The sequence below is a fragment of the Canis lupus genome, chromosome 18 (genome assembly GCF_003254725.2).
Source record: "Canis lupus dingo isolate Sandy chromosome 18, ASM325472v2, whole genome shotgun sequence".
NCBI lineage: Eukaryota > Metazoa > Chordata > Mammalia > Carnivora > Canidae > Canis > Canis lupus.
Window position 1 is genome coordinate 16,500,452 of NC_064260.1, and position 18,822 is coordinate 16,519,273.

Genomic DNA, 18,822 nt, shown 5'->3' on the forward strand with positions numbered 1-18,822 from the left:
GAGACCAGGGAAGAACAGGAGTCAGTCCTCAGAAGAAGCGTCTTAGATGAGTAAGTTGTGATGCTAACAGGGATATGAGACATCAGGAAGAAAGATGCAAATGAAGTTGTCTTGGATCCTCTGGTACATGAAGACCTCTGTCAATTGGTTTATCATACAGAAAGCCCCTCAGTTTATAGCTAAGGAAGCTAAAGCCATGGGTGGCATTGTGTAAGATTGCTTAAATCAAGAAGAGCCTAGAACAGTTCCATTTTTATCTGTAAAAGATCATAGTACAGAACTAGCGAAATGGAGATCACAGACTCTGCTGCATCTGCTATTCTCTTGAAAATACTAATTTCTTGGAGCAATTATTCTGAAATACAGCAAAAACATGGGTGATTTGGCTAATCACAGTTTATTTTCTTTGAGAAAAAGAATTATCTGAACAAAGAGCTTGAGGTTTTAGGATGAGAGAGATAAGTTATTCTAGCTAGGGATTTTCAGTGATTAAAAGCTTAGTCCATAAGAGAAAAGAAGTCAGCAAGCAGTAAAATTGCTTCATGATAATGTTGGTATGTTGGAGCCACCATCCTCCCCCAAGAAAAAACAAACACAGAGAGGACTCCATTTAGTAGCCAAGTGTGAGAACAGCAATGTAAGTGATTTCCAAGAATCAGAAAAAAATTAGACTGATGAACAGTGTCACTGGGAAGGAAACTGGATAAAAGTCCATCTACTTTGCTCACTGTCCAGCAGACCCATGGGCAGTAAGCCTGGAAGACAGCTCTGGGAGTAGGGGAGGACCAACCAGGGACACCCAGCACTGTGTGGTACTGCTGGAGGATTTCTGGGGGTGGGGTTCGTAATGGTGATCATTTAGAAGACAGATGACTTCATAGACTTACCCAGTGTAACACAGAGCAAAACCTTACATTTTTTTTCAAGAGCAGGTAACCAAGAGAGATCATGGAATGGATAAGAATAGTCAGGCTAAATAAATCTTTTTTCTGATGACATGCCTTTGCCAGAACCTCTAATAAAACCATGTATTTGTGAGTTATGTAATAGGTCCGATATTCTGATCTTAGGTGCATCTTTTACTTTTTTTCTCATTTCCTCCCTCTTGATTTCTTCACCTCTTCCCACTCTTTTTCACTCTTTCTTCTCTTTTGTTAATAACTTTTTTATCTTATGACAAAACTCTCCTCTCGCCTTCCTCTCCTGCTTCCTTCCCCCTCCTTCCTCTTCTTTTCCTACCATGATGTCATTGCTCTGGGGAAAAGCTTCGTCTACAATAGAAAGGTTAACAAGGAGGTGTCCTACCAATAAAGTAAAGTGTGAATCTTGAGGCTTATTATTTCCTTCTTTAATCTCTGTTTTAGATGACAGAAGTAAGAGCTCACTCAATGGAATTAAATGTCAAGTACATTTGAAACAAGGAAGAAAATATTTCTTCAAGCAGCATGTAGTGGAATTCACCATAGTAGGAGGTCAGAATATTGCATGCAGTAGTAGGGTATTAGAAGGGTTATTTTCAACCCAAATAATATTTGTCATTGTACCTGTTAACAAAGGAGAGATCAAAATTTAAAACTCCCTAGTGAAATAAAAAGAGTTCTCTTACCTACCTCAGTGAGAAGTAATGAGGATGAGCCATAAATGGGGTTTCTCATTTTCACATTTAGGGCATGTGTTAGCTTCGTAGAAAAAAAGGCATGACATCATTGAAGGTGATATTATTCTCAGTCTTATAGAGTGAACTTTCCTTACTGTTTTTCTAAAAATATTCCACGTTTACAAAGAGAATAGAGTTTTTCTTAAGCTTAATCTTTCACGAGAAAATAGTTATGCCCTCTTCATTATGAAACATGGTCTATTATAAAATACAGTCAAAGGTTGAATGTTCTGGCTGTTGAGTTTGAATAGAATGCACAAGGAGCTCTGGTGTCTCCAGAAGCAGTCAACTGACTGCCCAGCTACCAAATGCCCCTCAGGGTTCTATTTGCTTTGGTGGATTCATGAGTCTCATATTTGGCCTTGCCTTACAAACTCACACATCAGATTTTGTCAGACATGCAGTATGAGCAGTTTCTGAGAGAAGAGCCATGTTATCCTTGGGATCAAGAGATTTTTCTTTTCTTTTTCTTTTTCTAATTTAAAATTCTTTTTCTAGTCGATATGAATATTAAAATTATTTTAATATCTCCATTCAGAAATGCTGGTAAATACACAATTCCGATTCATAGAATGCTAGATTGCTGCTTTGCAGCTGAGTCCCAGACACTGACTTTTTCAGAGGCAATAAATTCTGGAGAGATAGTCCGATGTCCTCAATCTTGGGGACAAACGGCATGTATCTCAAATGAGAATTTGATGATAACTGATTGTCAGTAGTTTCCAGGTGATTAACTTGTCTCAGCAGAATGCCTGACTAAAGGCAGAGTGATTTCACTCTGATCTAAAAAGAAGAATGAGCCATGTAATTAGATTGCTCTTGAGAAAATAATATTTCAATTATTTATTTATTGTTATGAGGATGATATCACCACCAACCATTCATAAATCTCCTGTTGTGTGAAGGAGCCAATTTTCTCATTACTCCTCCTCCTCTTTTCTGTATCCTGAAAGTCCAATGTGTGTCACTGCATTACATGGGGACCACATACTCCAGGGACGTTTCACTTCAGCTTCCCCTGTGCCTACCGAATGGGTGGTTGGCATGTTTTCCAGCCTAATAATTTTTCAATCAGGATTGAAAACATAATTACACCTTCTGGAATATACTTTCTACAGCATAAATGCACATCACATAGAATTCTTTATCCCAAACACAGCCACCTAAATAATAAAAAACAAAGGTAGAGAACTGACATCAAATAACAAGTGTCAAATTGCCAAAGAGCTTGTTACGGTGAAGAACAAAACCTTGGTTCAAAGCATTTCTTTTTCTTTTCCCTTTTTCTTTTGTTTGTGGTTTGACCCTACATATAGTGGTCAACAACTACCTGACTTTATGTTTACTGATTCTTTTATGTTTTTTAGTGAAAAAAAACAAGTGATAGTTTCTATGTATAAAATAGTGTTGAATTCTATCTAAGGTTGTACATAAGCAAAAGAATATTGAATTTGATGATGTACTTTAGTTGAATTCATTCTTTTTTTTAAAGATTTTTTTTATTTTTTATTTTAATATTTTCTTTTTTTTAATATGTGTATTGTTTTTATTGGCGTTCAATTTGTCAACATATAGTATAACACCTAGTGCTTATCCTGTCAGGTGCCCCCTCGGTGCCCATCACCCAGTCACCCCATCCCCCCACCCACCTCCCCTTCTACTACCTTTTGTTTGTTTCCCAGAGTTAGGAGTCTCTCATGTGTTGTCACCCTCTCTGATTTTTCCCACTCATTTTCTCTCTTTTCTCCTATAATGCCTTTCACTATTTTTTGTATTCCCTGTATAAGTGAAACTATATAATGATTGTCCTTCTCCGGTTGACTCAGCATAATACCCTCCAGTTCCATCCATGTCAAAGCAAATGGTGGGTATTTGTCATTTCTAATGGCTGAGGAATATTGTATTTATATAGACCACACCTTCTTTATCCATTCATCTTTTGTCGGACACCGAGGCTCCTTCCACAGTTTGGCTCTTGTGGACATTGCTGCTATAAACATTGGGGTGCAGGTGTCCCAACATTTCACTGCATCTGTATCTTTGAGGTAAATACCCAGCAGTGCAATTGCTGGGTCATAGGGTAGCTCTCTCTTTAATTCTTTGAGGAACCTCCACCCAGTTTTCCAGAGTGGCTGCACCAGTTCACATTCCCACCAACAGTGCAAGAGGGTTCCCCTTTCTCCACATCCTCTCCAACATTTGTTATTTCCTGTCTTGTTAATTTTCACTATTCTCACTGGTGTGAGGTGGTATCTCACTGTGGTTTTGATTTGTATTTCCCTGATGGCCAGTGATGCGGGGCATTTTCTCATGTGCTTGTTGACCATATGTATGTATTCCTTGGAGTCGAGTTCATTCTTAAAATGTCCTATGAAGTCTATGACATTTTTCTTATTTTTGTACATTTTCATTAACAAAACAAAATCCTTTTATCAAATTAAAAAAAAAAGAACTTTTAAGAGGAGTCATGGTAGCTTTTAAAATAGACTGAACCAAAAAGAATGACAAACATTTTTTTAAATGCAAATTGTTTTTATAGAATTGGAGTTCTTTCCTCTTATTTTACTGACTACGTTCAAGTGGCATGGGAAGAGTGTTGGACAAGGAGTCAGGGAATCTGAATTCTAGTTCTGTTCTATCATTTGTAAAATGAGGGGTGACGAGACTCGGTGATATTTCAGATGCACTCTAACCTGAACGTGCAATGATCTGTAACTCTAGTAATAGATAAGCTTCATGTGGAACCTAAGCATGTGATAAATGGGTTCAGAGAGGGCTTAATAGATTCAGGCTTTGCATGATCTTTGGGGATAGCAAGCCTTTTCCTTAAAACGTCTTTTAATCATACTGTTCATAATGGAATATATTTAGAGGTATGCAGTTCATATGATGTGCCATGGTATTTGTCAGATTCTTATGTTGTTTTTCATAGTGGGGAAAAGGAAAAGAAGGGGGGATCCCTGGGTGGCTTAGCGGTTTAGTGCCTGCCTTTGGCCCAGGGCTCAAACTTGGGGTCCCGGGATCGAGTCCCACATCGGGCTCCTGGCATGTAGCTTGCTTCTCCCTCCTCCTGTGTCTCTGCCTCTCTCTCTCTCTCTCTCTCTCTCTTTCTCTCTCTCTCTATCAGAAATAAATAAATAAATCTTTAAAAAGAAAAAAAGGAAAAGAAGGAGGAAGTTTTCTTAGATTAGAGAAATCTTCAGTATTACTTTAACTATTAGGCAGAGAAGTAATTCATTTCTAATCCTTAGCCTGGAAGGTAACATTCCTTTTTAAATTGAAAAACAAAAATCTGTTTAACTGGGTTAGTTAAAACTTTCTTCTTCCAACCAGTCTCTGAAGAATATGCTACCTAACTTGACAAAGCCCATCATTTTCCTGAGAAAATTCAATCGTTAGGCCACAGTTTAAATGTTAGGAACAAACAGCACCTTTTTAAAAAATTTATTGAAGTATATAATTGACATACAATATTATATTAGTTTCAGATGTACAACACAGGGACTCAACAATTCTATATATTACTGAGGTTCACTGCGATAAGTGTAGTTACCACCTGTCACCATACAACATTATAACAATAATATTGACTATATTTCCTATGCTTACTTTTCATCCCATGACCTATTTTATAACTGCCTCTTTTTCCTCTGAAAGCCTGAAAAAAAAATTGCACTGCTTATCATCCTGCAAATTGAAACCTTACTGAGTTATTAAGAACTTGTAGAACTTTTCCATAAGGGAAGAATAAGATAATAATATTCTTCAGAGAGTGCATCCATTGGGGTTAAGTACCTAGTTCTACTCAACCAAATCAAGTTGTTAGATGCAGAGGCATTCTGGGGAAGAGAGGAAGATAGGACTTTAAGAGCAATTAGGTATTGTTTTATATCCTGTGGTGATTGAGCAATTACTTTCTTGGCATTTGGATATTTGTTTACATCTGTAGATTTTCAAAACTCACCTTCTCAGATTCTGACATAGATCATTTTTTCTTCTGGGAAGCCATGAGCACTGGTTGCCTTTGTACTGTCTCGTCTCCATCAGGATCATTGTTTCATGATGAAATTATGATTTGCTTTTCCTTTCTGTCTTTTCCTTTCTGATACTCATTGTTTCATGATGAAATTATAATTTGTCTTTCCCTTTCTTTTTTTATATGCACAGTATTACAATGCTCAACTTTATAGAAAAAAAATGCAAGGAAGGTCATATTATAGAGTCACTATTAGGAGAGTCACCTTATGAGCAACACAGATTTTTAGGAACAGAAGTGAACCCACTGCCTATAATCATGGAGAAAAGGAGATAGGAGAGAGATTTTTCTACCTCCAGATTGCTGCACATTGAAAGGTCATGATGATGGTTAGAGCTCTCCAGAAACCAGACTAAAGGCAATATGATTGATTGCTCCCTCAGGATCCATTCTTGGACCTCTTCTCACTTCCCTCTCTCCTGATTCCCATGCACTCCTATGATTTCAACCATATCTTAAACTATCATGTCAGTGATGATCTTCTTTCTCTGACGTTCAGGTACATATAAGCATTGTCAGCTGGTCACCTCCAGTTATGGGCAGAACCAGAGAGCAGTCTGTAATTCTCTAGGGATATGCTGTCTAATATGGCAGCCACTAGTCACATACAGCTGTTGAGCACTTAAAATGTGACTAGACTGAATTGAGATGATGTGCTGTAAGTATAAACTATACCCTACAATTTGAAGACTTAGTATGAAAAAAGAATGTAAGCTATGTCACTAATAATTTTCCATTAATTAATTATATGTTAAAATATAATGCATCTAATGGATTATATAAAACATAATTAAAACTAACTTGGTTTTTTTTTTTACTTTTATTTGTTTAAAGATTTTATTTATTTGAGAGAGAAAGAGCACACTTGTGTGAGCAGAGAGAAGGGGCAAAGGGAAAGGGAAAGCTGAGCAGGGGGCTAGGTGCAGGGCTTGATCTCACAATCCTGAGATCATGACCTGAGTTGAAATCAAGAGTCAGATGCTTAACCAAGTGTGCCACCCAGGTACCTCCCTTTTTACTTTTAAATGTTGCCGTTAGAAAGTTGAAAATTACATATATGGCTTACATTTCTATAGAATAGGAATATTCTAGAATATGCCCACTCTTCCCCATCTCTACGCTATTTGGGGGCACTATCATGTCTTACTTGTGTTACATCAGTAGTCCTGATTTTTCTACCTCCAGTCCATCATTTGCTAGAGTCATTTTACTAAGAGTTGGATTTGTATCATGACTTTGGAAATAGAATAATGAGAGTTTGAATCCCAGTTCTATCATTTCTAAAGTGTATAACCTTGGACAGTTATTTAATATTTCTAAATCTCAGTTTAAACATCCTCTAAATGGGGATTAAAAATGGAGGGAGGAAGGTTTATATGAATTTATTGAGGCATTGTTTGTAGAGCTAGTAGCATAGCACCTATCACTTTGTAAATGGTGCATGAGGCCTTCCATGAACTGGTTCCCACTTTCGAGCCCATTATACACCATCCTTCTCTAGGTACCAGTATGGTTCTCGTCACACTAACTCACTGAAATGGCAGCTCTTCTCATGTGTCATAATCTGTGTCCTTTGTGCCCTATTACACCCTTACTTTTCTTCCTTGCTTGAATAACTCCCAGTCCTCCTTCAGGACCAGTTCTGGGACCACCTCCTTTGGGAACTTTGCCTTCATCCTCAGTCTGAATTAGGTACCATAATAACCAGTGCAGACTCCTGTTATAAAGAGTGAGCAGCTATGGAAAATGTGATGGGTTTTGGAATTAGCAAGCCCAGGGCCAGACTGCAGCCCTGTCACCCTCGCAACTATGTGGCTTGAACAAATAAATGTTAAACTTATCTGAAGCTCAGTTTTCTGGTTAGTAAAATGAGGATGCTGACAACTATCTTATAGAGAAGTCTGAGAGATTCAAATAGGCTTTAGAATATCTGACTCATAAAAGAAGGCAGTGAATAGCTCTCATGGCATTGGCACCCTGCGTTGCAATTGCGTACTTATTTCTCTGCTTCTTCTGTAGTGTACACTCCTGAAGAAAATGTCACTGTTTTATTGGTCTTTGACCTCAGTGCCTGTAGGTCCTTAACACAAGTTTGTTATTTACAAGAATGAATTAATGAATGATGAATGAATAAATAACACATCGGCAGCTACATGTATGTTGCATTTGACCACCCAGAACAATGGGCATTCAGGATAAATTCTAATAATTTCTCAGACTGTGAGACATTCAAGCAAAGGATATTTAAAAGACATTGGCTGAAAGTTGATGGATTTGCTCCATCAATCATTGTTGAAGCCATTGTTCTTCCAAATACAGCAACCCAGTGAGTAATTCTAAATACATGGTCATTCTAAATCTTTACATTCAACAGGATACCAGTGCTTTTATGAATTTTATTTTGTTTCTGGATCTATAGCACAACGAAGAAAAACAAGGTCTGAAAGGGTTGTTGAGCCAAATGGGGAGAAGGGCTCTTACCTATTTGCTTTTTTTTCTTGAACTTACTGGCTTTTTAACTCCTGTTACCAGGTCATGATCCTAGGGTCCTGGGATTGACCCTCACAATGAGCCTGTTTATCCCTCTTCCTCTCCCTCTGCCTGTCACTCTGCCTATTTGTGCTCTCTTTCTGTCAAATAAATAAAATCTTTTTAAAAATAAAATAAATTTTAAAATAAAAGCTGTGGGAAGGAGAATGTATTGTTTTTCTGATACACAGTTGATTTGGAGACTGCTGATCAATACTTATAGATAGAATGGTGATTGCTATGGGAATCCAACATCAAGCCTCAGACTTCATATCAACAATGATGCATTTATTATTAGTTATTTAATCTGGTTGTTTGCCTTGTATTTTTAAAATTGAAGTAGAGTTGACATGTAATACTAGTTTCAGGTATACAACATAGTTACTCGACATTTATAGACATTACAAAATGTATCACTATGATAAGTATAGTTACTGTCATCACACAGTTATTGCAGTAGTATTGACTGTTATTTCCTATGCTGTATCTTATATCCCTGTGACTTATTTATTTTATAAACTAGCGGTTTGTACCCTTCAATTCCCTTTGCTTATATCATTCCTCCCCCACCCCATGGCAGCTGCCAGTTTTCTATTTATTAATCTCTTTCTGTTTGTTTCTATTTTTTTAAGAATCCACATGTAAGTGAAATTATATGGTATTTATCATTTTCTGTCTGACTTATTTCCCTTACCATAATACCCTATGGTCCATCTGTGTAGTCACAAATGGTGAGCTTTCATTCTTTTTTATGGCTCCATAATATTCCTGTCTGTGTGTGTGTGTGTGTGTGTGTGTGTGTGTGTGTGTATCACATCCTCCTTATCCATTTATTTATTGATGAACATTTAGGTTCCTCCTCATCTTTGCTATCATAAATAATGCTGCAATAAACATAGTGGTATATTTATCTTTTTGAGTTAATATTTTTGCTTTCTTTGGGCAAATATCCAGAAGTAGACTTACTGGTTCATGTGGTATTTCTTTTTTTAATTTTTTGAGGAACCTCTATACTGTTTTCCATAAAGATTGAACCAATTTACATCCCCACCAACAGAGCACAGTGGTTCTTTTTTCCACATCCTCACAATTGTTATTTCTTGTCTTTTTGATTAGCTATTCTGTCATATGTGAAGATGATAGCTCTTTGTGGTTTTGCTTCGCATCTCTCTGATGATTAGCAATATTGAGCATCTTTTCATACATCTGTTGGCCCTCTATATGTCTTCTTTGGAAAAATGTCTATTCATATCTTTTGCCCATTTTTAATTGGATTATTTAGATTTTTGGTGTTGAGTTGTATAAATTCTTTATATATTTTGGGGATCTCTTATCAGATATCATTTGCAAATATCTTCTTCCATTAGGTAGGTTGCCTTTTTGTTTTGTTGATGGTTTCCTTTGCTCAAAAAGCTTTTAAGTTTAATGGTAGTGCCAGTAGTTTATTTTTGCTTTAGTTGCCCTTGCCTAAGGAGACCAATCCAAAAAATATTGCTAAGACCCATGTCCAAGAGTTTGCTGCCTATGTATTCTTTTAGGAGTTTCATAATTTCAGATCTCACATTTAGGTCTTTAATCAGGTTTAAGTTTATTTTTGTATAAGATATAAGAAAGCGTCCCTGTTTCATTCTTTTGCATGTAGCTTCCCTGTTTTGAAAAGACTCTTTTCTGCATTATGTAATCTTGCCTCCATTGTCACAGATTAATTGACCATAAGTAAGGATATATTTCTGGGCTTTCTGTTGTGTTCCGTTGATCTGTATATCTATTTCTGTTCTAATATCATATTGTTTCTATTAGTATAATTTTGTTGTATTCCTTGAAATTTGGAATTGTGATACCTCCAGCTTTGTACTTCTTCCTCAACATTGCTTTGGCTATTTGGAGTCTTTTTGTGATTCCATATCAATTTTAGGATCATTTGTTCTAGTTCTATAAGAAATACTATTGGTATTTTGCTAGGGATTGCATTGAATCTATAGATTGCTTTGATGAGTACATACATTTTAACAATATTTATCTTTCTGATTCATGAGCACAGTATATCTTCCCATTTATTTGTGTCATCTTCAATTTTTTTCATAAATGTTTTATTGTCTTCAGAGTACAGGTCTTTCGCCTCTTTGGTTAAACTTATTCCTAAGTGTTTTGTTCTTTTTGATGCAATTGTAAGTGGAATTATTTTCTTAATTCTCTCTCTGCTAGTTTCATATTAGTTTTTAGAAATGCATTGGACTTCTGTATATTCATTTTGTATCCTACAATTTTACGGAGTTAATTTGTTGGTTCTGATAGTTTTTGGTAGAGTCTTTGGGGTTTTCTATGTATAGTGTCATGTTATCTGCAAAGAATGACAGTTTTACTTCTTCCTTACCAATTCAGAAGTCTTCTTTTTCCTTTGTCTGATTACTATGAGTAGGCTTCTTAGTATTATGTTGAATAAAAGTGGCAAGAGTGGGCACTCTTGTCTTGTTTTTGATCTTGGAGAAAAATCTTCCAGCTTTTCACAATAATGAAGATTTTAGTTTACAGTCACTGGATGAAAATGGCAGATAGCCATTGTGAGGGTTGAACATGTTTAAAATTTTTCTCTGTCAAAGTTGATGTTTCTCTGAAGTCATTTCACAATGACTTGGAGGCTAAATAATCCTCATCTATCACTAAGTAAAAACCCCACTATAATTTTGTGCTACTTCTCTGAGCTTTTATAACAATCACATCCCCTGAAAAAAATTAATTTATAATTTAAAGATAGAGAAACAGTAATAAGAAGTTCGTGTAATAGTTTCTTTCTGGGGGAAAAAAACAACTGGGATACCAGTTCTGGATGAAAATGGTGGAAATCTGTAATAATAAAAAAGAAAATAATAATAATAGCTAACACACTAACACATCATGTTAGCTATGTGTAGGTACTATTCTAAGACCTCAAGCCTTAATAATAGTACTGTTTATGAGGCTGTCTTATATCCCTTCATTCATTCAACAGATATTTGTGGAATACAACATTCCAGGCATAAAACAGTGAAGAGAGCTGTTTGTCACCTTTATGAAGCTACTATTATGTCTCTTCTAATGTCAAAGGTTTTTTTTTAGAAATTTGCTTCATGGTAATCAAGAGAAGATTTCAATTTCCTAACTAAGATTTGTGATGCTATGAGATACTAGCATTTTAAATTCCGTATCAGAAATTATTCTCTGTTTATTCTAAAAAAAAAAAAATCAAAGGTTCTTGACATTACTGATTGGCTTATATGGGAACACAGCTCAAAAGAATAATACCAATCACTTAATCCATGCAATTCACATGTAGGAAATACTTAATCTTTATTTGCCAAGTTTTTACTTACTTACTGTGCTTCTGCTTCTTGGCTTTGTTTTGATATCTGGTATCTTTTCCCACTTTTGTTTTCTTCCTCCCTGAATGGGAATTCTGACTCCCTCTTTCTCTGAAATTAGCAAACAGTTGAAAGGGTGAAATACAGTGATCACGAAAACAAAGGGCATACTGCTCTTTCCTCAATGTTTGGCACCTAGAATGTGAAAGTCTGAAAATGTCCTTTCTGCATGAAATATAGCTCTCATGTGGTTTGCGGTTCAGATAGAGGAAACATAGATTATCCTTTCTACGTGTTAGGTATGTAATAATTGTAGGTTGAGATGTCATGATGCAGAGCATTGTGTTGCTGTAAATATGCAGAGTCAAATCCAGAATTTCTATACCTTAGTTTCTACTAAAAGCATGAATAAATTTATTTTTGACATTCTGTCCTAAGATTGTATTGACCACTTCATTTTGCCATAATAAAAAAAAGCAGCTAATTAAATTATTTTCAAGGTTAATGTATCAATTCAGTATCCAACATTTGCTTGATTTAGAATTTGTATATATTTCATATTAATATGTACACTAAATATAAGCTGATTCCATTATTTTTAGCATGTTATATTTTATAGACATTCAGATTTATTTGAGGACAGTAATTTTAAACTTATACTTAACTCAAGAGAAAATTAAAATTTGTAAAGCATCTTTTGTTTTCAGAGGTACAAGTGTTAATTAAGTGTATATTACTTTGCTTATCATTAATATTTGTAAACATCCTTGTATTGGATATGGTATGTATGTATTATATGTAATTACTAGTAATAATACCATCTGCCATTAAGTGCCTACTAGGAGATTGGTTCTGTACTCTTGTGTTTCATGCATTCTCTCATTTAATCTTCATGACAACTATGAGAGATTTAGGTCAATATTATTACCCTCATTTTACAGGCGAGAAAACCAAAACTTTGGGCAATTAAATAACTTACCCACCATAGCGGTGACTGAAAGAATTGGGATTGAAGTTCAAGTCTTTCTGGTTTCGTGTTTCATAAACATGTCACAATACAAAAAACCATAACCTTCCTAAAAATGTTGATTTAAACTGAAAAACAGTGATTTATATCTTTCCTTACCTGAGCAATAGACCACTTTGTGCTACATAATTTTCAGACTGGGGGTGTGTTCTCTGTTCCCACAGGGTTGAATGTAAGAACTGTGAGACCGGAGAACAGTGTGGTGCAATTATGCATGGCAATGCTGTCACCTTCTGTGAGCCATATGGTCCGAGAGAATTGGTAAGTACATGCTATTTATGTACATTATTCCAAATACACTGTCTTTATGGAGCTTTTTGCCAACAAAAGGTTCTTTTATGCTCTTAAAAGCCATATGAAATTTTTCAGTATTATTTTTATTATGAATCCTATTATAAGTATCTCAAAATTGGGAGCAGTGGTTTTATACTTTATTTTCAAATGGAAGAATAAAGAATTCAGTAATAAAATGGGCAGCATCAATGGATACACATGGTGCATCATTGTGATCAGATGGCTTTTAAAAAATAAGGGTATGACATACATGTGACATATATGACACACAGATATATATATATATCATATTTAAATAATTTATGGCTTTATAAGTTCTTGTATAAAACTCCACTTTTAACCATCTTGTATTCTCTTTGCAAGCCAAAAATGTTAGATGAGTAACTCTATCACATTATTTCAAAACTTTGTGTTCTAAACACAAAGGAACTTCACTGAATTTTTTTTAAAAAGCTAAAGTGCACTGAACAAAATAGTTTTGAACAAATTTTGGGTTATGCCAAATTGTTTAGGAGCAGGTTACTTTCCCTTAATTTAGACTGATTAGACTTTGCTTGCCAAAGATAAGTTCTTGCATTGCACGGAAAATGAAACATGAACATTCTAAATTAAAAGTGATGAAACCACCAGCCATCAGTATTGCAGCTAATGAGCCTTTTGTTGTTATTTGGTTCTGGCAGAAAGACTACATTTCACATTCTTGAAAAAGGATATAAAAGCAATTGTTCTACTCTTGGCTCAATTTCTTTGTGAGAGATGTTCTACTTACAGCATCACAGCATCTTCTATGCTCTGCTTTTCTGATTTTCAGTTTGAGCTTCAGTGCTGCTTTTTTTCTCCCACATCTTCCTTATCATGGGACTTTTAGGTAACAGGTTGTATTTTTCAGCCCTACATCACACATTGTGTTTCAAATTCATTAACTTTAAAAGTGGCCAAAAGACTGGCTTCCACATTACAAAAGGGAGAAAGACTAGCTAGGCAATTAAAAGAAGATTTAGTTATCAAAGTGAAAGTCAATTAATTTTTATAACATGGTTCTTATTTTATGCTGCTTGAATACCCCTTTCATGGCAATGGATACATTTAATTTATTAAAGATACGAGCTGCAGAACATTGATAAATTGAAGAGTTTTTAGCTGAAATTAGAACACAAACAGAATTAATTGGATGCAAATTAAAATAATAGGTGCTCATAATTCAAGTCTCACAAGGTGTTATAATATTCCTGCAGACAAATGTGACTCTGGTAGTGAAGTTCTTCTTGAAAAAATAAATTTGCTAGTGCATTTTACATAATGTACCATGAGCGAATTAATGATCTATAAACCTTAAAATAAAATAAAACTTTAGTTAATTAAGCTTAGAATAAATGCCTTTTTTAGAATGTTCTCCCATTCAGTAATATTTCTGGAAATGCTTGGCAAGTTTTTTTTTTGTTTCTACTGGTAAATAAGAAATAAACATATCTAAAAATATAATGCCGAAGTTCATATTTCTGTAGCATAAAATCTTAAGTATCTAGTTTATTGTACCCATGTATATTTTAATCCTATTTTCACTGTTCCTCAGTTTATTTAGCATTAGAGTTTTTGTACCCAAATGGACTAGTTTTGATTTTTTTTCTATAATTAATGTGAAATTAGCCTTTCAACTAAAACCAAAATACTCAAAGTAATTTTCTTCATCCAAGAAAGAAAAAAAAAGACATATGTAGATTTCCATTCCCATCATAAGTATGAAGGATTGTGTTGTGGACTCCAAGGAAATAAAATGAAGATATAGGAATAACATCCACATTTTACACACTACCAACTTCTAATTTTCAATCATTTTTATGCTGCGTTGGTGTTTCAGGAGCAAAAATATATATTGTACCCAGGTTGTGTTTACAGAAGACAGATCAACTAAATGAAAAGGAAGGTATTTAGTTGTCAGTTCACAATTCTTATGAAAATTCAAATATTTGCTTGGCGCTCAAGACTGGATACAGTCAAAACTGTTGTCCCTGAGACTGATGAAAGGTAGCAGCCCCCCAAACATCACTTTTTAACAAATCTGCCTTCTTATATTTCATAAATTCAATTTTTGCTGAAGTTGTGAAACAGAGGATCACAGGCAAAGAATTTCCGTAAGCCTAATGCAATATCTTCCATAATGCCAGCAAGAGCATTTCCATTTTGTGAATTCAATCACATGGCATTTTATTTCAATAAAAGCCAGAGTCCGTGAGAGGCAGCATCTGCTGTCACTTGGGCACACCATGCATTTATGTTTCAGCTGCTGCTGTGCTGCAGCCCTCACACGTTTTATTTAACTCAGTAAGATCTCCATATTTTGAGGGATGGTACCCTAACTTTATTCATTTTGCTGATCTAAAGTGAAGGTGATGAGGAATCCATTTATCTACTCCTTTAAGAGAAAATGTGCTCCCTCAGAGCATGAAACAAGTTGGTTATGTGACCCCCTCTTGTTGTTATTGTTGTTTTTAAGAAATTACTTGTTGAATTATTCTCATATATTTTGAAATGTATTTTAGTTGCAAGGAGAAGTTTGGGCTAAAACAGGATCAAGTCCCCAAAAATTTTGCAGGGAAGATGTGCAGAATCAATAGCCTCACCTATAGTGAGTTCATATTCATTTTGTGATTGTACTAATTTTCTGTGATTTGGAGTCTATTTGATAATTTAAGACCACTGAAATTTGATAGGAGAAAAGTTCTGTCAGACATTCATAATCGCTGTATTATTTATCAAAAGCCATGTTAGAGGTCTTTCGTTTTCAGAATGTTAGATGTAAAGACTTAATAACTTTGCAAACTAAAATTACATATGTGAACTCAAGGCTAACAACTAATTTATAGGACCCAAATGTAAACATAGGTCAACAGACTTTATAGGCAATGCTTCCTATTACTTTTTTCTCTTCGTCTTTCCTATTCCTTCTTGTAGCCAACACTTTTACTAATGAGCTAAATGAGTAAAGGCAAAGAAATGACAGTTAACCATTGTATCAGTCCTTAGCGTCCCTGGTGGAGAAAAAAAATTGTAGAATCAATGACTAATCTAGGTCCAGGATCACTCACTCTCAGTAAGCACATGTAATTTGAAATTTGGCCAAATTCCAAGCAACTTACTGTTTGCTAGTGGTGGTCATGTCTGTGGAATTTCATCATGCAGGTGACATAGCATCATTTATTCCACCAGCAGGATAAGTATCTCAGACTCTCTAGTCTGTTTCATGCACTACCTTAGCCATAAGCATGGTGCTTTTAGTTTATAGGAAACCATTGTTTCAAAGAACTTATATTCAGGAGCGTTTCATGATTCACCTGGGAATCTACTCAATTATATAAAATCAGAGGTGGAAAGAACATTCATTCAATTTATGTGAAAACTTCAAAAATTTTCATGTACCTCTTTGGACTGTAAGATCAACTTATCCAAATGGAAAACTTATGAGGACAAATAATTGAAGTTACTGTAAAAATTATGGGAAAAAAACCCAGATGCCTTTTAAAAGAATCTTAAAAAGGAGCTAGTATCCTAGTTATTTAAAGAAAATTATCTCAGTGCATTTTTCTCTAATGACTCTGGTTGAGGGGAAGAGAGCAGGAAACAGGGCTTTGGGCATGGTGGGCCAGTTTTCTTTTAGCAGATAATCTGTGATAATGAGGGATTGAAATTAAACAGAATTTCCTCTGACACCCTGACATCAGTGATTTTTGCTATATTTAAAATCAATTAGGAGCTGGTATTTAACAATTTGTAAACTATTTCTCTTGACCTCCCCTCTTTTACCTGCTTCCTCATGAATTTTAAAGTCACATATTTAAAGCATACATTCAGTCATCTTTCCAAATTGCATTGTAGAAATGGGAAGCATACCTCTGATCTTTGGATACTCACAGCTCGGCTGAATCCTGGCAAAACAAGATGCTTGCTCACTCGTTTTCCCAGTAGTTTCCACAGCAGTTCATCAACTGGCTATTTCCTGACCCTTCCACAGTTGTGGACTCCAGCACATGGGAGCCAAATAACATGCAGGGATAAATCTAAGGATAATATTATGACATATAAGAAGCAGAAGTAAGACTGCCTACTGGTTTTGCCATGATAAAAACCCAGTTGTACCCTTTATAATTTACAGACACTGCATGGGAGGCATCCCATACATTAGCTTACAGGGCCAGGAACCCAACAAGAGAGTCATTGAAAATGAGAACCCTAATTCTCATCCCATTTGAGCAGGTATAGGTCAAAGTCACTGCTCCACAAAATAAGGAAATACTTTATTAAATTTTTTTCAAATTAAATAAGGTACCATTCCTCTTTCAAAAGGGGGAAAATTGTTGAAGGATGCTTCTTCATGAGATTTAAAGGAAAGTGGTAGAAATGTGTTGGAAGGGTATTTCTAGACCCTTAATTATGATTACTTCTTTTGGAGAGGTAACAGTTTTATTGAGAAATAATCCACATATTCCACAATTCATTAATGTAAAATATAGAATTCAAGGCTTTGAATTTATTCACAGAATGAGGCACTCATTTACCACAATCAACTTTAGAACATCTCGTCGTCCCCTATCAAAGTGCTATACCCTTTAGCTGTTTATTTCTATTTAGTTTTCAGGATAATCTTGTTCTCATCATTTGCTTTTAATTTACCTCCCAGTTTTTGTTTGGGAGTCTTTTGATGGTGTTTGCTTTGGGCTCTAGACCCGCTGGTGTAGGATGGAGGGGAGGTTGAAGGGAAGTGGAGGGGCCTGTGTTAAGTGCCCTCACAAGATTACCGGGCAGATCACACTAAAAATGGTTTTTGACAGGACCCTGAGACATGTGCCTGGAGTGCCTACATCAGGATCTTTCAGCCTTATTTCCCGCAGGGCACCATGAAATGCATCTAGGTTCAGACATACCGATGAAAATAAGCTAACCACCAGATAAATACAACCTCTGTTTATGGCTCCTTTCTTTCCTTTCTCCTCCTGTCTTTCTGTCTTGTCTTATTTTGGTATATTCCTTTTTCTAGATTACCACAAGCCTTAATACAACAACTGCCTCTGTCCTCCAATTTTCCATTGGTAAGTATTTTTAGCAATTATAGCAATTTAGCTTGGAAGTGTATGTTTTAATCATAGTGTCCCATCTAGTGCCAAATGCTTTTAGATTTGGAGAAGACTCTGTCTTAGCGTTGCTGTAAATAACATAAAACATTTTTTCAATGAAATTAAAAATTGTAAATGCTGCATTCTGTTCTCACTTCTCTCCAGCAGGGAGCGGTATTTAAGAATGATATAGATAATCCAAAATGTTTTAAAGTGACTTATGTATGGATTTTGAATGCTTGGGATGAGACTCTTAGGGCAGAATTACCTTACTGGTTGTGTTTTGCTCGGATTAGGATTGAAATATGTTAAATTTCCTGCAATTTTATTGGCTGGTAGTGAAAGAGACAATTATTGTTGCCTGAGAGAAACCAATTAGGGCTTCATGTCTGACATAAATATTCTGTTTAATTCAGACATGGATAATTTTTAAATGACTGTATCTGGCAATATTTCTTTTAAGTGCTTTTATATTAGAGCTAAAAATTGCTACCCCAAAATAAAGAACCTCCCAATCAAGTGTGTTCAGCTTTGCTGTCTATATTATCTTCCATTCTAATCTCTAAAGGCATAGATTAATTAATAACACAGACAAATTTCCAATAGGAATGTTCTAGGTAAAGAAAGATACTGCCTTCTAGAAGGGGGCTAGTTTTATTGATCTTGGTCCTGTAACACTGGCCTCTGCCTGTGACGTGAAGATGCTGGCAGCTGCGCCCCCAGCGAAGGGAATAGTTTCCTTCATTCACTGTGTCCCATCCCTCCTCCCACCCCTCACCCCACAGTCTTCACCCTCTTGTCTTTGGAAAACCACCATTAGCAAAATAACTGTT

At 35.5% G+C, this 18,822-nt stretch overlaps 1 protein-coding gene across 2 annotated transcripts in view; it reads left to right on the forward strand.

The window, feature by feature from the left end:
* The window catches only part of RELN (reelin), a 492,310-nt gene that overhangs the window by 234,198 nt on the left and 239,290 nt on the right, over window positions 1-18,822 (forward strand). For both annotated transcript variants that reach the window (XR_007403524.1, XM_025449216.2), the window contains exons 7-8: window positions 12,752-12,848; window positions 17,914-17,965. Coding sequence is in view for 1 of the 2 variants with exons in the window: in XM_025449216.2 (XP_025305001.1) it covers window positions 12,752-12,848; window positions 17,914-17,965 (149 nt within the window). In the remaining variant the exon portion in view is untranslated. The remainder of the gene's footprint in view (window positions 1-12,751; window positions 12,849-17,913; window positions 17,966-18,822) is intronic.